The sequence below is a fragment of the Cydia pomonella genome, chromosome 18 (assembly GCF_033807575.1).
Source record: "Cydia pomonella isolate Wapato2018A chromosome 18, ilCydPomo1, whole genome shotgun sequence".
NCBI lineage: Eukaryota > Metazoa > Arthropoda > Insecta > Lepidoptera > Tortricidae > Cydia > Cydia pomonella.
The window spans coordinates 7,279,196-7,303,498 of record NC_084720.1 but is presented as its reverse complement, the minus strand read 5'-3'; the positions used below and the strand labels follow the sequence as shown (position 1 = coordinate 7,303,498).

Sequence of the window (24,303 nt, the reverse complement as noted above, 5' to 3'; positions counted from 1 at the left end):
GAAAAAAACGCTGAATATTTTTTTAATCCATAACAAATCGATATATTGATAAATATAAATCAGTGTTAATGATGGATCTCAGGGAAGTGAAAAGTGTAGGCAACGAGCACTACGATGGCGATGTCGAAATAGTCAAGTAATTAATATAAATTTTCCGTATGCAGCAATATCATTGTCTGATCGATACCTATTATGTCCTGGCGACTTCAAGCGTCAATGACGCTGTCGATCCTTAGCTATAAATGCTACTCGCGGTCGAGGCGTCATAACACAGAGGTTCGAGACATCCGACGGTGAGTTGTCTTAGCAACTCTTTATTCGATAATTGCATCTAAACGTAAATTTCAAACGTGCTTAAAGATCTAAATGTATCATTTTACAATTTAAACGGTATAATTTCTTAAATTAAAATATTCATAAAGTTAACCCTTTACCGAATACTAAGCAATATATGACGGATATGATATTCAACTCTATTGACAATTGTTAAAGTTCAAAATTTCAACAAATATCTTTTTTTACATGTGGTAAGGGGCTAAATGTGTAATTTTACAATCTAATTAATTAAGTTGTAAATAAATTCAGTTTCTTATGTAAGTACATTTTTTAAATCTATCCATTATGCATTTACTATTAAATTGGATCTCTACTTTTTAACTTTATAGTTTAGACTTATGGTCCGATTCGAACTTTAATAATCAAATATTAGGTCTAGATACGATATGTCAGTGCCAAAGTGACGTTTTTGCTTGAAGAAACGTCACTTTTGATGGTGCTCCCATATTAGCTGTTATAAAATGTTATGTAACATCGTGTGACAGGGACAACATATTACATGAATACTATCATGATGTCCCTGTCATACGATGTTGTACAACATTTTATAACAGCCAATGTGGGAGCACCCATGACACTGAAATCCACATCCATACCCATATCGTACCTAAATCTAATATTTGACTTATCTTTAAGTTCGAATCTGCCGCAAGTCTCTTCTACTTTTCCGTACATACTTTTCATTATCATAGTTAAATAATTTTATAAATGATAAAATGTATCGTTGCCTAATGTCAATGAATAACTTAGAGCATATTTTAATGCATTACGCATATGTTAATTTACTGCTAAATTTTACATGACAGATAATTCTAGATTGTGTTGTAGTTTTCGGTAATTTAGCCAAGTTTCGATTTGATTGTCGTTATATGTGAAACTTGTTTGTGATATAAGTAAATAACAAAGCCGCATGACAAATAGCCAGTGCAGTGATTATAATATAACTTGATAAGTTGCACGAGTCGTGGTACCTACTCAGTAAGATGTTTGCATTGATCAGATATTCTCATGATTTTCCGCAAGGACTGCTGCATTTTCTATAATTGTCTAATTAACATGAGATTGTAATTACCTAATGAGAAAATTAACCAAAGAGTTTTAATTTGTGACAAATAGTAATTATTCTTACTAATGATAACTTAGGAAACACCGCCATGTTTGATAACCTAATTCAAGTACAAAGCTAAAGCTAAAGCTTCTAATGTAGCTTTTTAACTTTTTACCAGATTCTTTAGCTCTCAAACGCATAATTTTCGGGAATAATGTGAAAACACCCAAGTTTACACGTAAAACCTTTTAATCGCTTAAAATTTTCCATCGAGCGTGTTCGTGTCGCTGCTGTTACGAAATTACACGAAGTTTGGTCTTATATACACCGTGTTTTTTTTCCAATATTTCAAGGGTGCATTCCTGAGTTTAAATTAAGTAACTTTCTCAATTTCAAAATCATTCAAAATTCTAATTAACTCCATTTCGGAGATAATCAAGAATTTATTTTTACCTTATAAGACCCTGTGGCCTTTTGGTGTGTGGCCTGTTTACATATTGGTTAGTGTTTAGTACGAGTGTATACATTTGCTACTAAACGTAATTACTATATCGGGCAATCGATGATCGACATCACAGTGATATGTCACAGTTTTTAATTGTTTGGTTGAATTATATGTAATGCCCGTGTTACAACAACGCTAAGTCGAACATTTAATTACTTATTATAAAAATTAAAAAATATAATATATATTTTTTGAAATTAACTATGCCATTTAGTTTCCTTAAACATACTTACCATACCCCGGAGTTAACGGAATTCAATAAAAACACAGATGTTTTTTGTTATTGGTATTAACTCTGAAACTAGGCGAAATCCAGAAAAGTTTATATGACATTTTATTCTCTAAATGTGATCAAGAATAACTGTTAAAAACTTTCGATTTCCTCATGTTACACCGTCTAATTAGTCTACAGCGGTTAAAAGGTTAAATATTTTGATGGTGTAGCGTGCACTGTAGGTACTCGTAGCCAGGAAATCCACAATACGTCAGCTAACGTTTCCACATTTCATTGACAGTGGCGAGTACCTAATTAACAGAGCACGTGTTATTACACGTCAATATGCTTTTGACCACTATTCCTGACTTTCCCCGTACGTGTATCTGAAAACTCATTCAATTGTATATCTTGCTTTCATACAATAAGGCACACTTTCGAACCAACTCTCAAATTGACATGTGGTGGATTTGCTAAAGTGTAGCGGTGTGTGAGTCTAAATAACAGGTCGCAACGTATCATCTACTTCTTCATAACACAGTAGACTAGATGTTGATAAAGTTCATATTGCAATGGCAAGGACTGTCATATAAAGATAGCTTGATTCATGTTTTGATTTTCCGCTCTAGGCCATGTATGAGGTCATTTTTCTAGTTCTTGAAAATAGTTTATCGTATGTCTAAATAATGTGACATTCTAGCGAACAAACATAATCCCGTGGGCACAAAAATATTAAATTACGTGGTTAAAACTGCAGTTAGGTCGGGAACCATACTAATGCTGATTACCAGTTCACTTACGGGATTAATCTACAAAAAAAGTGATTTTATTAAAAGTGTTATCAGTTTTATCAAACTTTTTAAACCACTTTAAACATTGAAGCGATTCATAACATTATTATTCCATTGTAATTAAACTTAAAGACATATAGTATTTATTATATCCGTCCAGAACAATGGACAATAGGCAATCACCACCATTAAGCATTAACACCTATTATACAGCCATACGTATAGGAGATAATACAAGGATTCTCATTTTTGCTGGTAGACGCTGGCCAATCTTCCCACGAATTGATTAATGTGAGAGTTTGTTTTTTATAGTTAATAAAACTTGTAACAATCTCTGTGGTTCCGAGTATCGTGAATTTATTATGGTATTAACTTGGTGACTCTAACTTTTCATTATCTCAGTTCAATTTTATAATCGGATTTTAAATGAGGCCTGTCACAAGCACTCAGCTTACTTAGGTACAATTTTATTTTGGATATTGCATTATATTTATATATTTATGTTCATAAGTAGGTACTTCATTCCTCTCCCTTAATTATTTCCAGTAGATGTTTGAAAAAAAAAATCCTCAAATTAAAATGAAAACTCCGTCAAATAATAAAAATAAAATAATTTGTAAGTTTTTATAAATCGCAATGCTCTAATTATTTCCAGATACAATGAAGCTTCTAACGGCGGTTGCACTGGCGTGCATCGTTGGCCTAGCCTACGGCCGGCCTCAGGGCAAGTACACCAGCAAATGGGACAATATCAACGTTGATGAGATCCTGGAATCCCAACGACTCCTAAAGGCCTACACCGACTGCCTCATGGACAGGGGCCGCTGTACTCCAGACGCCAAAGCCTTGAAAGAAACCCTGCCTGACGCCTTAGAGAATGAATGTTCCAAGTGTACTGAGAAGCAAAAGCAGGGATCGGATAAAATCATTAGGAATCTTGTCAATAAACATCCTGATATTTGGAAGGAACTGTCAGGCAAGTTTGATCCTGACAACAAGTACACTGAGAAATACAAGGACAAGCTGGAGAAGGTCAAGGAATAAATATAATCGTTCCGAGTCATGGTGAAAGTCATCGAGGTACGAAGTTGATGAGCGTTTGATTTGGTAGCGATTTTTGTACATTTTAATAAACGTCATTGTACCTGAGTTTTGGAAGTTTTTGTTCTAGTTGCACTAGTGTAATAGTAAACATGTGGCATTCCCAAGTGATACCGTGAGAAGTTTACTTTAGTTAAAGGCGTAATCAAAACCCCTAGTGTAAATTTATTCAATAGCGTGACGTGACGTACGCGTTAAGTCTCATTTTGTATGGGTTTTAGAAACAGCGCGCCAAGCGGGACGTTTTGGAAACTCAATGAGACTTAACGCAAACGCGTACGTCACGTCCAGCTATCGAATAAATTTACACTAGGGGTACAGGTCAATATTCTTTTCGTTGTCTTGTTCCTGACCACTCTGTCACGCTTATATATTTGTGTCTTCTATCAACATGTATTTCTAGCTGTAGATTACAATTCACATGAGAAAATTTTAAAATAAATAATCATCTCATACCAAAGCTGAAAGCTACCATTCGTCACATTTTTTGGGGACAAAAACAAAACAACGAAAATAATTTTGTCCCAATCATCAGATTACGGTGCTAATGTAGTAAAAATATACCTATATATTTCATTTATAATTCGTCTACAATATTAGTAAGTAAGGTGGAATCACCTTGTAATGAAAGTTATTCATACGCATGTGTTTAATGTTGATTTTTTTTCATAAGATTTTGATAAAGTGTGTTGTATAGATACAGTTCTTCTAGATAAATAGAGGAGATTCTGTACAATTTAAGCACAATTTTACCATACGTCCTAAATAAATCTTCCCGTGCGTTCTGAAAACGATACCATACGTTTTCGTAACTTAGCGGAAGATTCCATACATTTTTAGTTGGACATATTGGGATCTCGTATTTATTCCGCCCAGAGTGTTCAATTCGACAATAAATAAATAAATGGCCCATAGCTATAGTCCATATGATATTAGATTCATGTAAATATAGTTCGTTTCATCCACTATGACGCGCAGATTTGTCAAATCTAACCTCTAATAATATGAAAATATAAGCCAAGACACGCGTCGTCGTGAATGACATGATCTATAGAACAAAGGTGCAAACAGCGGCTTGAATAACGTAAAATTCATTACATTAACAAGCCTTTGGATTCTAAAATCACGTGGCCAAGCCTATTATTAATCCATTTATTTTTATATTTTATAGTTATATATAATATATAAATACTTAGATACCTAGAATATATATATAGCTCAGGCACAAATATTTGTGATAAACTCATATAGAAATGCCCTCACTCGGATTCGAACCCAGGATCTCCTGCTTGGTAGTCAGGGTCACTACCGACTAGGTTACGTGGCCGTTTATAAAAATATCCCACCTGTCCCCAGTTATTCGCTTGACGGTACAGTCAAAGTATTAAATATCGACACCGACAAAGTGCCAAAAATATGTACACACTACTTTAATGAATATACAATGAGGTATACATATTTTTCGTATCAATATTGTCATACTAAATTGGAAAGTTTTCTCTCTTTCGTGATTCTACAATACTTAGTCGTGAAAAGCTAAAATAAGGATTTTACACACATATACTGGGTGATTTCAGGGTCGTGATCCTCAATATCAAAAATGTATTGAGATGGTCATACTGAACAAGGTTTCCCATAGGACCGATATGATTGATATGAAAATCGTGAAAAAAATATACTCCTGGGCATATATATATATATAAACATGTCGTCTAATTCGGGCCCTCAATGTACAGTCACCATCAGAAATATCGGGGCGTCCAAGATGCTCACAAATATCTGAACACGCCTTTATCGTCAAGGCGTTAGAGTACGTGTTCAGATATTTTTGAGCACCTTGGCCGCTCCGATATATCTGATGGCGACTGCACACCACATTAGATTTATGTTCTCAATTTTGTGGTTAGTCCCATGGGGAAATTTGTTTATTATGTCCATCTTAACACATGTTTGACAATCGGGATCACGAACCCAAAATTATCCAGTAATTACAGTCAATAATTAAACAAACCAAGGAAATCATAATATTTATTTTCTATTTTCAGCCAGAAATTTATCAAAGTCTTCCTTGTGTTTGTTGTCCGGATCAAACTTTCCGGTAAGCGCCTTCCAGGACTCCGGGTGGCGATCCATGATGGCCCTGATGACTTGCCTTATCAGTTGCTTTTGTTTTGGCGTGCATTTGCCGCATATGGTCTCTAGGGCTTCGGGGATCACTTCTGAAATTTGAAAAAATAACTCCAATGATTTCTTGCTAGATCCAGATCTCTTTAGAGTCTCAGTATCAAATAGCAGTACACAAGAATATGATTTCTGGGTATCCAGGGTGTAGTAGCGTAGCGTAGTCATCTCTCTCTATCACTCTTCCATATTAGTGCGAGAGTGACAGTTTTTCTTACGCTACGGAGCGTCAATGATTGGCATGTTGGCTATTCACCTAGTTATTATAAAAAAAATCACGACTGGTTTGGCCATGGTTTTTAACGTCTAAAAATAATTTACCTAACCTCCAGCCACCCACAAATGAAAACGTAATTTCCTCCTCCAATTTATGTAACTTATCGTAATATTGATCCAAAATTAATAATTTTGTAGAATCAGACCAAGACAAGCCTGTAACGATTTAAAAAGTACGCGCAGTGCGAGTGTTATTTTGAACGTCAAACTTCTACCTATGACATTATGACGTTTAAATATAAATAACTTGCACTGTGTGTTCTATCAAAATCGTGGCGGTCTTGGTCTGACTCTAGGCGGTAAGAGGTTATATGAATGATAGTGTGACGTGACAACATGTGACTGAGAATGAGACTAATTGAATTTGCTAGTCTTAGACCAAGATAACTCTGCAACGATTTTGACTACATATATTGGGCAAGTATTATTTATAGATAGATTGAAAGTTTATTATTCATATAGGCATATTACAATGCCCTTATCAAATACCTAAAGCTACACCGGCTCTAACCCTACAACTCTGACCTGAGAAGATTTAAATCCCCCCTCAATTGGAGGAGCGTATCCCAATATGGACCGGTAAGATACTCGGCGGGACACATCTTTTCAAAACATTACATTTTATAATTAACATGCATGAAATAAGAAAAAATGCAATTTAGATTACTATAGAAATCATGAAATTAAATACAGTAGCTACTTTCTTTATATAAATTTGGTTTAAAAATATATATGTACATGGAATCATATAAATACGTAGTTCTTTCAGAAAACATTTTCGAATTGTTACAAAAGGAAAAGAAAATAAAATTAATAAAGAATCAATTCTTTGAAGTTTGACGTTTAAAGTAACACTTGCACAATCTGGGCTATCAAAATCGCTGCAGACTTATCTCCGTCTTACTTTAAGGTATTTATTGAAATAAAATGACCCGCGAAAGAGTATTTTCACTAAACTTAATAATCTATTTTTGCATTGTTCATGTCCATACAGCTAATAATAGAAATCATAAATTGCACTTAATGCAAGTAGTAAAATAGTAAACTCAAATGGGGCTGGGCAAGATACGTCTGCCGTATGACCTGTGGGCCAAAATAACATTGGGTCCCACAAATTGTAAGGCGTCACGGTAGACCTCGTCGGAGATGGCGGGACGAGCTTGGCGACTTTGACAGATACTGGTGGGAGACTTCCGAGGATAGGGACACGTGGAAGAATAAGAGGGAGGCCTTTGCTCTAATAAGTAAAGTAGTCGTACATTCGCTAATATTAAGCATAAGCATAGAAAAATAAGTAAGCACAGAGTGCTGACTCCATACATCAGTTTTCTTACCAAAACGCTTATTATTCTCGTAGTCGACATCTAGCGTCGAATAGTGGATTTATCAGTACTGCTACTTGACAATAGATGTCGCGACGAACAAAAAGTCTAATAACGCTAACAATTTTCAGCCAATATTATAACCGGATTAACCGGAACTCAATTTTCAACTTCTTCTGCTTGTAATATTAATTGTATATTGTTGAGCAATTCACTTTTCTTCAGTCGCGACACTTGTGACATCTACTGCAAGTACTGATAAATCCGCTGCTTGACGCTAGATGTCGACTACGAAAATAATAAGCGTTTTGGTAAGAAAACTAATGTATGGAGTGAGCACTCTATACAAAAATACAAAACAAAATTCTTTATTTCTTACAAAATACAAAATTCTTTATTTCATAATATAAATTTTTGTGATGCAGGGGATGGAGCCGCCCGGTAAGCAAAACAATGCTTGTGTTGGGAGGCACCGCTCTTCCCTAGATTTACAACTAGTACATAACTACAAGTATGGGTAATTATACAGATTTACTAGTTAAACAGTTTTTAACCTATTGCTTAGACATGCAATAAGAATCAGATACACTGGTTCCTGTTAAAATCGTTCCTGTTAAAAACTCTATGCTTACTTATTTCTTTATGGTACTTATAAAAAAATATTAAAGTTTTATCAAGAAATAGCTTCTTCTCGCGATTTTGCATGGGATGATAATGATGATGAATGATGATATCCTATGTCCTTCCCCGGGCCTCAAAGTATCCCCATACTATTAACTGCATCGGTTCAGTGGTTTGAGCGTGACGAGTTAACAGACAATTACTCTCGCATTTAAAATATTACAACAAATCAGCGTCTTTTATCGAACTGTCAAGGTGCAGTAGGTTCAGAAAACGGATTTAAAAAAGTCGTAGCGCTTTTTTGATCACAACACGGTTGCCATAAATTTAATTAGCAATATTTAAGCTTTTCTCGAAGGCATGTATCGATTTGAATCCTGAGTTTTTAACTTTCGCTCGATAGAAAAAAATAACAAAACTGGTTAAAAATTTCACTTAAAATTTTTTTGATGATAAATATTTAATAACGTTCATTTGAATTTGATTTGTAATTTACAGTTAGTATTTTCCTCTCGTTGGCGTATCTGAATTTTGTGTTTCACTCAGGAGCAAAGTTTGTTTAACCCTGGTGCCTTGAAACCCTCGCAACGCTCATGATTCAATTTTTGAAACCACTCGCTACGCTCGTCCTTCAATTTTGGAATCTTTCGCTAAACAATAACTTTAGACCCCGCTGTCACTGATAGTGAAAATGTGAACTTATGTGCCTTGAGGCCAAATTGCTCGAGCAATTTTTAGGCGTTTGTTATTTGTTGCACCGATCGGTGTCAGCAGGGCGTTCACCCTCATATCACCGAAATGGAAGCCAACTGTGAGGTTTTAGAGGAATTTTCTTCCTCACATATACACCTAATATTATTTGGTGTAGAGTAAAACTTGGAAGCGCTACTCACGGCGTAGTATGGTGACTTCGCGCTCATCGTGTCAGTGCACTGGCGGTGTTAGGCGTCGGTGACATCGAGGTAGTTATAGGCCTCGCAAAAAAAAATGAAGTCTCGCAAAGTTGATACCGACGTCCACATTTCTCCTAGCGCCACCACTTTGTCTTTGTAGACTAAAACTCACTTTTAAAGTCCTTCGCGTCGGGTGTGCAGGGACCCTGGTCGAGGAAACACTTGGTGTAGCTCAGCAGGATCCTGTCGTTCTCTAGCAGAGGCTGGATGTCAAAGTCATCGTATTTGGAGCTGTAGAAGTCAGCGGTGACCAACGACAGCGCAGTCATTACGATTAAGCTTGCTAACGACATTTTACCTAAAATTAATATAGGTCAAAATTATGAAGGTAACCGAAGCATACTTTAGGCACTGGTTTTTACGAAAGACGTTCCCATCTTTCAGCTCAGAGGGGAAACTGCCGAATCAGGGTGTACGCTCCCACCTCTGTCAAGGGGGTGCAGTACTGAATTGCAAGTAAAACTAGGAACACTTCTAGATTTCAGCTAAGTAGCTGACTATTTGCTATGGAGCCTAGAATTAATTTACAAAAACCTAAGGCGCAACCTTACCTACAGCAGAGCCATAGTGAAGTCTGGACTTCGGGGCTTGGCTTTTGCTGAGATCTGATAACTTTAACAGTAAAAACTAGTGAGTCTTGGCCGCCAATGTTACATAAAATGTTTTTGGTGGGATTTAAAATTCTAATTCCAGGAAAGTCAAAGGTTGAAGCTTAGGTTCCATTTCGGATTGCATTTTGTAACCTTTATCTAAATACCAATGTACGAGTATATGTCTTGTTGATATTATGAATATATTTTGTCCATATTATTAAGAAATTACTATTACTTATGTGATATAATGAACACCTTTGTTTATGTAAACTATCTTTCCCAATACAAACATACAGACGGACGGGCAGCGTGAGCTCAAGTTTTTTAACCTTCGGGTACGGATCCCAGAAAAGTATAAAGCTAATAGTATAAATAGCGTGTGAGGAGGATCAAATCGCAGTCACTCCCAAATAATCCTATACTTGTGTGTTGGTCTAGTGGAGCCGGAGCTCGCTTACAGGTATAATTAGGTGTATTCCCCTACATTTAAAAATCAATATATTTACCTTCTAAAGATCCGATATAAGCATCCTATAAAACAAACTAAACACTAGCCGCTAAGGTTGGATATCAAGATAAAACTTAAACACCTAGTTGATCCACGAAGACTGTATGAAGCAGTAACACATCCACTATTTATAAGGCCTGTTGTCATTGTACATAAATGGGCATTAAGCAAACAACCCAACAATTATTATGTTCGGATCGTGTATGTAATTTTAATGCACGTAAGTATACGACGGTTCCTTTACCGCATTATGTGTTATGAGTAGTAAATATGTACTTAATACTTAAGTACGCAGTATGCTATGTGTAGGACAAGGAGCTATTGATGCATTATTAATTGAATTTAAGTTAGAACAATTTTCCTCCAAATAATTTTAATAGTAAAACTTCGTGAGCCATATATGGTAAATATGTTTAAACGAGGCCGACAACGCGTGCCGACGTAGAAGCTCCTGAGGGCTTACCGAGCACTACGTTCGACGTGTTGCCTCCCTGTTACACTTACGTACGAATTTATAAGTGTGACAGAGAGGTAACACGTCGAACGTGGTTCGCGGTAGGCTCACTGGTTATGGAAGATAAATCGAGAGACACAAAGCGTTTCGTTATCGCAAACGTACCGCAAACGATTTTCATTTTGGCTTGTAATATTTTTGGAGGTATCGATCGATAAATCTTGAATTTTGAATTGTCAAGTAGGACTTTTTCTTCTTTAAAAGGCGTTCAGTACCCCTAGTGTAAATAGATTCGATTTCGAAACGTGACGTACGCGTTTGCGTTTAGTCTCATTTTGTATTGGATTTAGAAAGAGCGCGCCAAGCGGAACGTTTTGGAAACTCAAAATCCTATACAAAATGAGACTTAACGCAAACGCGTTCGTCACGTTATGATGTCGATCAAATTTACACTAGGGGTACTGGTATCGCAGATAGTTAATTGTATTTATAAACGTAATAGTTTTAATACAAATTATTTAGGTATTTAAACACATTCATGATTTTAAATCATTTATTTTTAATGTAATATAAAATCTAAACTTACAGCCTATTTCTATAACATAAATAAATTATGCCTTAAAATACTATTAAATGCACAACTCTGAGCTATACAATCATAGAATAATGCGTAAGCATTATAAATACATTTTTTTATGAAGTTTTATTAAATACTCGTAGATGATAATAACACCTACACATAATATATGAATGATACCTGGTCAAATAACATTACATTAAACTACTTTCTCAATTTGGAAGTTTCTGTGGTACAATATTAGATAGCAAGTTTATCAGGAACATTTTCAATCTCACGGGAAGTAGGTAAAATCGATTGATATCTTCTAAAAAATTCAAGCATGTAGCTAATTAGTAGGATGAACAGACAGGGTAATAAATATCGATACAGACAAAGTGCCTAAAATATGTACACACTACCTTAAGATATGGACAACATATTTTCGGCATTTTGTCTATGTCAATATTTAATGTATTGACTGTACCTATATATCTTACTCGCAGTAACTTTTATTATCACCATGAATACTGTTTTTAATTCGATTGTTTAGAAATAATTATCCACAAGCATAATTTTAGACTACTTAAGAGCTTAGAACATACAATAACTCATCTAATTCCGTATACTTTTTTAGATAAAAATGTTTGTCATGACATGTATGTACCTAATGTATAAAATTAATGTTTGTTTTAACCTTTATGAAAAGAATAGCAAATCACAACTTAATACAAATACTGTTACTCGGTTTAAAAAATATTAAAATAACATGTAATACTATGTTCCTATGAATTAACGGATATTCAAATATAAAATACCGTTAAATTATTAGCACCAAAACAGCTTGAACAAAAACATGAAAGTAACTTTGTTTGTAACACTTTCACGATTGAATGGCCGATATCCGTAAAATTTTGCATAAAATGAGACCATGGATAGTACCTACACTTCAACGTCACCACTAACGATGTCACCATGATACAAGATTAAAATCAACTTGTGCCGAGTTCCGTTGGGGCATTCCAAATGAATGCGTAAAGCTTGAGAATATACATATTGATTCTGGCCTCAATTCAATTTGATTAGTAAAACATTTTTACTGGAGGCAAGAAAAGTATCAGCAACAGCTGACTTTTATTGAACAACACCCCTTAATTGATGTATTTTATAAGCGGTCCCTATTACTTTAGAATTTACCAGTTCTTTACCAGAATTAGCATTTACTGCTATTATCTCTAGTTGCCAGTGACCAGGAACTTGTAAAGGTCGTCCCGGTTGGAGCGGTCAGGGTCGTACTTGTCCAGCAGATCGTTGAAGCGCGGCTCGCTCTTGGCTCTGATGCCGAGGAGCAGCGTGCGCACGATCACCTTCTGTTTTGGCGAGCAGCGCCCGCACGCAGTAGACAGCGTCTCGGGGAGCACTCCTGGAACAATGAAATAGTAAAAACTGATTAAGATACAAGAAATAAAACCGGACAAGTGCGAGTCGAACTCGCTCACCGAGGGTTCCGTACTTTTTAGTATTTGTTGTTATAGCGGCAACAGAAATACATGATCTGTGAAAATTTCATCTGTCTAGCTATCACCGTTCATGGGATACAGCCTGGTGACAGACGGATGGACGCACGGACGCACGGACGGACGGACGGACGGACGGACAGCGGAGTCTTAGTAATAGGGTCCCGTTTTACCCTTTGGGTACGGAACCCTAAAAAGAGGCAGGCTTTACTGATATTTTTGTCCTCTTAGAATCATCCAGAAAAAATACAGTATCAGTGGTAAATCGCGTTACTGGACAGGGTTTCATGTAGCTTTTACCTCTAGGTTTCCTCCGATCTTATCTAATTGGATAACTACCTTAAAATACAATTGATGTTTTAACTAGACTTATTACTTTACGTTGTACGAGTACATTGTGTTTGCTTTCCGCCCGACTCACTTCCCTTCACTTTCACTCAGCGACCCGAAGTGAATCTTGGCCTCCAACACTAGATTCGCCATTTGTTCCTATTCTGTGCGATCCGACGCCATTCATCAGCTTGAATGTCGCACAAGTCTTTCTAGACCTCATCGGTCCACCGGTACCTTCCGATCGAATGTCTCCCAGTTGGTCGCGGTGGGCGAGCCCAAAATCATCTTCGCTATAGACTTAGCTGGCTCGGCTATGTGGTGAGGTTGGGAGAGGATCGTGCGGCAAAGAGAGCTTATCGGGAGCGACCATCCACCCGATTTACAACCTCTACTATTAGTTAAAGTACAGACGTTGCTATTGCATATGCATATGCTAAACAACGTGTATTTATGAATGCGATATGATATTTCCCATATAAAATAGCCTTTTTAATTTAGCATTTCACTGTTGGACAACCAGACATCTGATAGAGAATAATTATTATTACTCAGTAGGCAAGCAGCACTCGATTAGTTCTGGCGTATGTTGTCCACATCCACGATGACGCACAACTTTATCAAATCTAGCCTTTAAAAACATGACAATAGCACGGCACGCGTCTTCGTGAATGACACGATCTATAGTACTACTACTTGCCACAACTACGAGTAGATCAAATATTAGATAAAAATCGGTCTAAAGAAAAAACCAGAAAACTTACTTTTGAAGTTCCTTCCATCCTTAGTGCAAGGCCCTTTGTCCATAACACACTTGTAGTACGCAAGCAGCACTCGTTCGTTTTGAACGATGGAGTCGGCGTTGACGTTGTCGTAGCGGTTGTAGTACTGTTGCTGGGCACAACAGGTCGCCACCACCGTTAGCACGAGGAGGAGTAGATGCTTCATGTTTATGCTTGCCTGGTACCTGGGGATGAAATTAGTTGTTTACCATTGGTTTGTTGAGTTTTTGTTTGCGCGTCGTATCTACATAAAATAATTAACAACCTTTTATGATTTTTACTTTTTACTTAGAGTTGAATTTATAACAAATCCCAATAATAATTCCTATGTAATTTTACATAGCTTACAAGAATACTTACTTGTAACACTACTGTAAACGTATGGACATTGTTGGAAATGGTGATTTTAAAATACAATTTATAAGTATATAACGACTCGTTGTCTATAATGGTCAGCTAAGTGTGTTGCAATAGTACCTACACCTTACTTACACAGTAGATAATAAGGAAGTATGTCGAGCGCTGCCGTTCGCTTACAAACTTTCATGCTGTTTGGCGAAAATTATGTATATTAAATAATATTATGTAATTTATTTGAGTAAATAAATAAGCGATTAAAACAAACTTCAAAAAGCGCAAGGTCTCATGGACTGCCTGAAGTCATTTTAAAAACTAGTCTGTGACTGTAGGTATTATTGCATAGTGATGAATAAGATAACTATCAAGTTACCATACCGACTTTTAAAAAACAAGAATCAAAAACTTTAGAAAGAATCAAAAACTTTATACACACTTTGAAAGCTATCTCTAGCTAATATAGTTAGCTCTATCTAGCTTACGCTAGAAAAGGACTTTGTATTTAGATCTCACACAACAAGCATTTACTAGACTATTAACATTTATTAGCGATAACTGTATTAGGGTACAATCAACAAGCATAAATTTAGGGAAGATTTAGGGCGTTAGAATTATTATTTAACAAATACTAAGACCTCAAAAAGGATAGTGAATTTTTTTTTTAACCTTGTTTAATCAGGTATGGAAATGTAATTTGGTATCTTCTACACCTGAAACTGATCTAAAACTTACGGCGCCAAATATTACGGCAAGCCGCATATGCTTACGTACCAAATAAACAGAAAAAACATACCTCACATTCAATAAAGCTTTCTTTGCTAGGTAAATTGACACTTTTTGTAATATTCACACTGGCATTTTACGTCGTCAACACATGTACTGATACGCTTTCATAGTCGACACATCACTTTCTAAACGGACATAAATAATGCAATGAGTCCAACTCGAGTCCAATCTAATAATATCCAACTAAGTCAACCCAACATTGGCTACGTCTAAATAAAAAAGGGATTTTCATTTATTCACAGTATTAATTGTAGTGAGTACTACAACTGTTCAAAATTTTAAATAACGTCAAACAATCTTCGAAACTTCGAACGAAAAAACGAATTTAACCGATTTTCAAAACCGAAGTGATCCTGATCTCAGTCATCAAAGTTTTATCCGGAGCACTAAAAACAAACCTATTGATCAATCTAAGAACTAAGCGTTTAATTTTAATTGGAATAAATTCTAAGTGAATGGTTTAAGATGGTAGCCTCGCTTAAATGGTCAATAAGAGAGTACTCACTGGGATCGAGTCCTGTCGGCGAGTGGCGGCGAGTGGAGGTGCACATTTCTAAAACCAGTCTTGAGAGGTCGACGTAACGGGACGCATTCAAAGCACGCCCCGGGCAAGAAGAGAATACGTGAAGATTGTCCACTTTTTACGTGGCTAAACAGACTAAACGTGTTATAGAGCGTGTATTTATGATACAACCTAGTTATATTCTAAGGGTAATTAGTATAGGCCCAAATGAAAAATACGTCAGCAAGAAATGTATGATTACTATGTTTATATTCAAAACGTCGCACTTTCTGACGTGACGTCACAGCTATCACAAGTGATGACTGATGTGTACTACTGTGTACGCAATAGGTACATTGTAGCTCGAAAACACACGGTTGGTTACGGTTACGACTTCCTAGTTCTTTGGAGTACTTCTACTTTTTTAATTTCCTTTACTTTTCTGGTTCGAATTCATATTTATTTATATTATATATTGAATATTTATTTATTTTTATTTATATATATATGTATGCATTATTTTATGGTTATTTTTCTATCTATGTATATTTGTATCAATGTGTATTCAAAACGTGCATTTCATTAATTTCAGTGATTGTACACTTTTGTTTGTGTTTGTCATTCATTCACCGTTACTTCTGTTTTACTCATTTCCTCAAAGGTTAACTGGAAGAGATCCCATACAGGGATAAGTTCGCCTTTGTTGTATTTAATTTACTCTGTAACTGTGTTTTTCGTGTTTTTATTTCTATGTACAATAAAGTATATACATACATACATACATAAAACACTGAAACCTACGCCTCGATTATATTTGCGGTTGTATTAAAAATACACGCTGTAGAAACGTACCACGGTAGGACACAGACTGTGCAGTGACACGGAGTGTGTAAGTGCTACCATAAACGCCCAATTCCTACGAAAATATGTCATTTTTAGAGACAATTATACTCTACTCGTACCTACAACGTCGATGCAGAGTTCCGAAGAGAGTTTGTAATTTTTTCAGTCAACTATTTATTTAGCCAGGTGACGGTTTATAAGTACTTAACTAGAACTACCAAAGGCTAACAAGTGTTTACGTTTTTATTTGTGCAGTATTTTGTCGGAAGATTTGCATTTATGTTGAGTTTGTATTCAGAAATTAAAATATGATACAAAATTGATTTCCTTTTCTTACCTTACCAGTGCAACGCTCTATACAGCGTGGCCCAAACCCAAAAATAAAATACGTTGACAAAGATGTTTGTTGCGGCATATTGTTGATAATTTTAATAAACGTTTGCGTTTGTATATTGAAGGTAAAGGAGAATATTTTGGAGATAATACGTATTTTTTAGTGAAAGGATTGACGTTATAATTTTTATTGTCATGTTGTGAAAGATGTGCTAGTAAGAAAAATATTCTTAAAAAAGTTTGTTGCCGCATTTCTGGACCAACCTGTACAGTATATAGACTGAAATGCTGTCGTAGAATACCGATTCGTGGTTCTTGCCACAGCCACGTTTGCGTGTTGTACCCAGAGCACTAACTGTGTCTTATCTACTCTGTTCCGAAGAAGAAAGCAGTTTAGTAGTATACGATAAAACGAGTGATTTACTTGTCACTTTTTCCTTGCGTTGCGTTACTGGATTGTTGATTTCATTTTAGTAGTTCTAAGGCAATGCAAGGCTTCTTAAAAAGGATTGATCTAAAATAGCTAGGTATTACTTTTTGTTTTTCCTTGGTATAAAATCCACTTTGCTATTGCAATAGCAACTAGTGCAACTATTTGAATTAAATAATTATTGATCAGTTGCTGCTTCCTTTGATAAAATAAATTCTATCTAAGGTCACAAATTATTAGATATGTAAGTTTCATTTGATTAACTACGTACCTATAGTATACTATCCAGAACGTTTATCTCATGGGATCCCGACTGATGACGGTAACCGTACTTATGGATGCCTGGCAGGATTGTCTGGATTTCATTTATTTATTTGCACACATGGACAACATATATTATTAAGTATTTACACCAATTTATGTGAACATTTACACTGGAAGGGTGTAGCAATATAAGTACTTTATGCTAAAGACTACAAACTAAACTAAAAACCAAAATAATGTAACAATTAATCGCTTTAAATAGTTACTATTTATACATATATACTTTGTATTGCATCACAAGACTGTGTCCTTCTGTCAGTCTTCGGATTGCCATGCCGTGCCTACTGTAATACAACAAAATCAGGAATAAACAAATCCAAATGAACGTTATTAAATACTTATCATTCAAAATCATCATTCAAAAGTCATTTAAAAACAACTCAAAATTTGTATCAGATTACTTTGCCTCACATGTGGATAAAATTCAACTTTCTCATTAGTTTTTGAACAAACAAGAGAGCCTTTACCAGCTAGTGTGGTGACAAATTACGTATATATATGTATTCAAAACACTAAAACTGACACTTGAGTGCAAAGTTTATCGAAGTGTATATACTTCACCGTTATTTAGTGCCAATATCTTTTTTTATTACATACCAAAAACCGAATTCAATTAACGGTTGTGCCCATAACTGGAGAAGGGTTTTGACCTTATGCGCGATTCGGCAAAAATAAGCCTGTGCGGTTTTATGCATGTTAAATAGATGTCTCATCGACCGTTTTGGTTATTGCTTAATTATAATAGTATTTTATACAATCGTAATATAATGGAAAGCTTTTCAGTCGAGTAACGTGTTTAGGGTGTTTATTTAATTAGTTTTAATTTTAGTCTAGAGAAATTTAACTTAATTGTATATTTGCGTTGTAATTATAGTAATGTAATGGGTTGATACCTGAATAAATAACATTTTTATTTTATTTATTTAGGCCAGTGTTTGCCGAACGTTAATTGCAATGGATCATTAACCATTACAAATAGAACCATAAACCGAAACGAACGGTTACAGTTTACGGTTCATTAACGTTTCGGCCAACACTGGTTTAGGCAACGAAGCTTGTTGAGTTGCCTAAGTAAGGATGAGATTAAAAAGCTTGATTATAGCACTGTTGTATGCAATACATTTTTTACTATAAAACCTACATAATTAAAAAAAAAATGGTAAGTATTTCAGTAAGTAGACAAAAATTAGTACAAAAGACATAAACGCGCGACTATTTAATCCCGCCCCGCGCCCGTTTAGTCTTATCTATGGAAACGCGGCGGCACGTGAATGGTAATTTTTTTTATAGTTGCCTACAGCGTATCGAAATGAATATTAATCATATAGTTGAGTTGGGAGCCCGTACATGAAAACTACGCAATTATAGTTTTGTATACAAAATCTTAATTCACCATTACAACCTGACTTTTTTTGGCTTATAGAGTTTTCTCGCTTATCCAGTTTTTACTTATCCTGTATGGCTAAGATGGTCGGCTCTTTATCATTTCTCACCATGCCTGTCCCATTCTAACAAGTATGTAAGTGCGAAAGTGACGCATGACATGACAGGTGATAAAAATGCGACCATGATACCGCTGCAGGTTCGATTGTATTATCGAATTATTAATAAGTATTCAATACAATTTTATTTTGTGATTATATAGTAATACGTTGTATATAGTAAATTAGTTATAGTCATATAGCCAAATATGCTACGCCTTTGTAAGGCAGGATATGGGGAACATGAAACTGTTATTACCCAAGACCTTTGTAAACCCATAACCATACAATAAAATATGTTGATTTTGACTTGATTTCTTTTACAGTCGACGAATACCTATACGGTCACGTCTGAAAATATCGATATAGACAAAATGGCACTAGTCACTGTCGCTAGTGGATGCGTTCAGTTTTACGAGGCCGTGCCGTACAGTTGCAATCGTGGCCCACAAATGGTCTCGCCGGAAGATCAGCGCTGAACTTCAGGTCAGCATTATGCTGAGGCGAGCCCATTTCGTGGCAAACTATTTCAATATGTTTAAATCTTTTTTTTTTGTAATATATATACGTATGTATGTAAATTAAGTTTTACCACGAAATAAATGATTTATGATTTATAAGAATATGTGTACACGACCTTAATATATGGGCAATAAGGTCGTGTATACATATTTTTGGCACTTTTTTCGTATCGATATTTTCAGACGTGACTGTACATGTATAAAGTACAAATTAAAATATAATTTTTACATATTATAAATAATGAAAAGTAATTAGTATTTTAATATTATTTTATTGAATGACCAGCTATTTGCTCGGCATATGTACAAAAACAAATTTAACAATTTCGAACTTTTAAATTTAATACAACATTTTAAGCGTAAAGCCAATTCTAAAACATTATTAAAGGGTTTTCACATTGTTCGATCCGATTTCAGATACGACCACGAAGAAGCAAAAAGTAAAAAGAGACATTATAAATTTTTATACATTTAATTATTGGTTATATTTTGTTTTTTTTTTTTAATCATTATGTTTTATTTAATTTGAGATCATTTGATATTTTGTAACAATATTCCGATTATGTGCTATAAATTTTATAAAAAAATGTACTTTTTTGTTATTCAAAAGAAAGCGTTAATACAAAAATAAAAGGACTTGATGCCATAGCATTTTTTATCAGTTTTTTCTTTAAAGGTCATCCGACATCCGATATCGGATCGGATAATGTGAAACCACTCTTATAATAATCATTTATTCAGGCTTAGGGAATAGCTTATTGGATAGCTCCGTGTAATCCTCGGGGTACTTCTCCAGAAACTGTTGCAAGGTCTTTTCAAACTTCTCCTTCTGTTCAGGGGTGCATCCTTCGCACTTGCTCCGGACAAGTTTAGGCAGCGCATCTGAGAGACATAAAAAATATTTAAAAAATCGAATATAATTAATTGAAATACAAATCTTCCCCTTTCATCAATAAATTATTGATGTTAAGGTAAAATTATTAAAACCGTTTAAAATTGTTTACGAGAATGTAAATTAATTACTTTCTTGCCAGTTGAAGTCCATTCGTGATGTTAATAACCTCGATGTGGTTTTGCTTTTTTAAATGTTGAGTTATCATTAGATCAGTTTAATTTTCATCTAATATACAAATTTAAAAAATGCGTAAAATATCTCTCAATTGAAGGTCAACTAAATACAAGTACCTACTTAGTTTTTTAAATGTTTAACGCCTGCGTAATTTATTATGATACACGTTTGTGTAATTATTGCTATTACAAACGTACAACACACCACAATACTAACATGTTTATTAAAGTCTTTAAATCCAATTCATTCATACATGTGTATATTTTCACTTTGAGTAGTATGAATTTATATAACACCAATTATTACAGCAAATTCATTACGATCCAAGAAGACGTATTAAGTTCAAACATATAACATTTATTTTTCTGCTAAACTACATAAACGCACAACACTATGGCCGAAGTCATTACATGTATATACAATTCTACATACATATCTACACTACATACTACATATATGCATAATTATTGTTTAGAATCAGTTGGAATTTTGTGTGGATTGTCAAAGAAAATTTTGAAGCCACAGCCAATTTACTACAATCTTCCGATACATGATTATTTTTAAAACGCCATTTCACTTTGATCCTTTTTCTTTCACTGATATGTGTTAAATTGGTTAAATATCAAAAAGTGGCGCCATCTTACCGGGCATCGGCTAAAGGTGGTGGCGCCATCCCTCGAAACGATGATCTATTAGATGGCGCCACTTTTGATATTTAACTAATTTAAGAAATATCGGTGAAAGAATAAGGATCAAAGTCAAATGGCATTCTAAAAGTTTTAATTATGTGTCGAAAGATGGCAGTATATTTACTGTGGCCACAAAGTTTTCTTTGACAATCCACCTCTATTTCAAGTTCTTTTTGCTACTACTAGCCTATTATAAATTATGAACCATTAAAGTGACCCGCTATTGTATAGTAGATATTCATAAAAACATTTATTAAACAAAAGTTTAATATTGTAATATAGTTCGTTTTTTTTTTGCTTCGGAAAAAGGAATATAATCTTGCTTTTTAAAAAAAATAGTTTATATTACTTAAGAAAGCAAATTAATCTAAATAAACTTTTATATGATTTATAATTGTGACATATGTATTTGCCGTTACTTATTTTTCAAAAGTGTTTTGTTAATAAAAATACAGTCAAGATCGCTTACCTTCTTTCTAATGCAAAAAAAACTATAGATGTTTTCATGACTAATTATAAGATCGCAATGAAACTTAAGTTTCGTTATATCTTATATCCCATACTTTTAAGATTTTAGCATTGGTCGTAACCATGCATCAACAGAACAAATTAACCGAATTGCTTACCAATTAAGACCCATTGCATAAATACTTTTTTCGAGGTACAATACATACAAAAATTTCCCCCAATAAGGTCTTTATTAGTAAACACATTATTATAAGAGTTCGAATATCAGCTCCACATATATATCATAAAATTGGTACATTAAATGGCCGACACTAAACTAAATAAATTACTGTCTGTTATGCGTCACAGAAGCGTCATCAAAAGTAAAAAAAATTGTCAGCACATAGATTATTTAAGGTATTCCATTGAAAGCAGGATTAGCGATAGCCCCGTATCACCTTACCTTTAACATTCATATATAGACCACAAGGCCTCATGTCCATCAGGCACTCAAAAAGGAACTTCCATTTGGTCTTGTCTTGTAGCAGAGGTTTAGGGTCAGTTTGGAACAAGATCTCGAAGTCTTCGCCCGGCGTTCTATCTGTTAGGGGTTTAATTGTCGTAGCTGTATTCGCTATGTGCACGACTGTCACGGAACTTAGCATCCGCAAATCTAGGGGAAAACGTCAATTCACTACATCTTATAAAAACTAGAAATTACTGAACGGATTTCCATACGACTTTCATATGTCAATATAATGATTATTGACATATTGACATAGGGATATAACTTGTTAAGAGCCCTTAATCCTTGGAGCGTTCTCCGATTTCACGAAATAACGCTCGATAGATGGCGTTGGCGCTCGGTACGCGAGCGCCGGCAACGCGACGCGCGTTTCAATGCAGACTAGAATAATCTTGATAGTTTTCAATATAATTTCAAGCAACATTAATTTTAGTGTCATATGATATCATATGGGCACTCTTTATTTTATTGTATATGCACAGTAGTTTTTTTTTAAATGTACACTACTACTAAGTGTACAGACTACAGAGTGTACTATAACCCTTGCTCTTTATTCTGTCTCTTTCACACCAATGGAAAATGAAGAAGTTACTAAATGACTGCAGGTATAAATAAAGTATATTAGTGCGATAGAGAGACAGATAGTGTTTCGTTGTCGTATCGTAAACGATTGGCATCTTGGCCACACACTTGCTTAGTGCCTAGCCAAAATACCAATCGTTTGCGTATATTAGTGCGATAGAGAGAGAGTAGTGTTTCGTTGTCGTATCGTAAACGATTGGCATGTTGGCTACGCACCCATGATACCTAGCCAAGAAGCCAATCGATTGCGCATATTAGTGCGATAGAGAGACAGATAGTGTTTCCTTGTCGTATCGTAAACGTTTGGCATGTTGGCTACGCACCCATGCTGCCCAGCCAAGATGCCAATCGTTTGTGCATATTAGTACGAGAGAGAGACAGATAGTGTTTCGTTGTCGTATCGATTGGCATGGTGGCTACGCACCCATGCTGCGTAGTCAAGATGCCAATCGTTTGCGCACATTAGTGCTATAGAGTTTCAGTGTTATTTGAAATCACGTTAGGGTTTGTATTATTATTTTTGACCCGAATGAAGTCCATCCAGGTTCTTATGATGGAGTCAGGAGTTGGTCACCAGAACTCCTAATCTACTCATTATAATTCCATCGTGCTTGGGCTCAAAAGATTTGCCCTGACGAACACCATCGATCTAGATGAGGTCCAGGGTCTCATGACGGAGTCAGGAGTTGGTCACCAGAACTCCCCAGAACTCCTAATCTACTTGGCTGCGATTTTCTGAAAAACGCATTTTCACTTGAAATTACGTTAGGGTTTGCATTATTATTTTTGACCCGGATGAAGTCCAAGTTCTCATGATGGAGTCAGGAGTTGGTCACCAGAACTCCTAATCTACTCATTATAATTCCATCGTGTTTGGGCTCAAAAGATTTGCCCTGACGAGTACCATCGATCTAGATGAAGTCCAGGGTCTCATGATGGAGTCAGGAGTTGGTCACCAGAACTCCTACTTTACTCATCATAACTCCATCGTGTTTGGGCTCAATAGATTTGCCCTCACGAGCACCATCAATCTAGATGATGTTCAGGGTCTCATGATGGAGTCAGGAGTTGGTCACTAGAACTCCTAATCTACTCATTATAATTCCATCGTGTTTGGGCTCAAAAGATTTGCCCTGACGAGTACCATCGATCTAGATGAAGTCCAGGGTCTCATGATGGAGTCAGGAGTTGGTCACCGGAACTCCTAATCTACTCATTATAATTCCATCGTGTTTGGGCTCAAAAGATTTGCCCTGACGAGTACCATCGATCTAGATGAAGTCCAGGGTCTCATGATGGAGTCAGGAGTTGGTCACCATAATTCC

General features: G+C 35.4%; 4 protein-coding genes across 8 annotated transcripts in view; 1 reads left to right on the top strand and 3 right to left on the bottom strand.

Annotated features, from left to right (window-relative positions):
• Positions 1-24,303, bottom strand: part of LOC133527766 (ejaculatory bulb-specific protein 3-like) — a 184,637-nt gene that overhangs the window by 65,814 nt on the left and 94,520 nt on the right. The window lies entirely within an intron of this gene.
• Positions 151-4,043, top strand: LOC133527420 (allergen Tha p 1-like). Its single transcript, XM_061864423.1, has 2 exons — positions 151-293; positions 3,550-4,043. Exon 2 carries the CDS (start codon positions 3,555-3,557, stop codon positions 3,936-3,938), a length of 384 nt encoding a protein of 127 aa, XP_061720407.1. The 5' UTR covers positions 151-293; positions 3,550-3,554; the 3' UTR covers positions 3,939-4,043.
• On the bottom strand, positions 6,011-16,113 carry LOC133527422 (ejaculatory bulb-specific protein 3-like). Of its 4 annotated transcripts, none has more exons than XM_061864427.1 (4): positions 15,737-16,113; positions 14,071-14,273; positions 10,448-12,882; positions 6,057-6,214 (listed from the first exon to the last, which is right to left on the bottom strand). In XM_061864427.1, the coding sequence occupies exons 2-3, from the start codon at positions 14,252-14,254 to the stop codon at positions 12,695-12,697; spliced, it is 372 nt and encodes a 123-aa protein (XP_061720411.1). In that variant the 5' UTR covers positions 14,255-14,273; positions 15,737-16,113; the 3' UTR covers positions 6,057-6,214; positions 10,448-12,694. The 4 variants fall into 4 exon arrangements, with proteins under 4 accessions (XP_061720409.1, XP_061720411.1, XP_061720412.1 ...); XM_061864428.1 differs by lacking the exon at positions 15,737-16,113 and adding an exon at positions 15,239-15,698; XM_061864425.1 differs by lacking the exons at positions 14,071-14,273; positions 15,737-16,113 and adding an exon at positions 9,461-9,646 and having other exon boundaries at positions 6,011-6,214; positions 10,448-10,566.
• LOC133527418 (uncharacterized) overlaps positions 19,922-24,303 on the bottom strand; it is a 9,516-nt gene continuing 5,134 nt past the window's right edge. Inside the window, exons 3-4 of one of the 2 annotated variants that reach the window (XM_061864419.1) lie at positions 22,334-22,543; positions 19,922-20,547 (exon numbers count right to left, since the gene is read on the bottom strand). In XM_061864419.1, coding sequence (XP_061720403.1) covers positions 20,399-20,547; positions 22,334-22,543 — 359 coding nt within the window. In that variant the 3' untranslated portion in view covers positions 19,922-20,398. The remainder of the gene's footprint in view (positions 20,548-22,333; positions 22,544-24,303) is intronic. The other variant, XM_061864420.1, reaches the window with a different exon arrangement.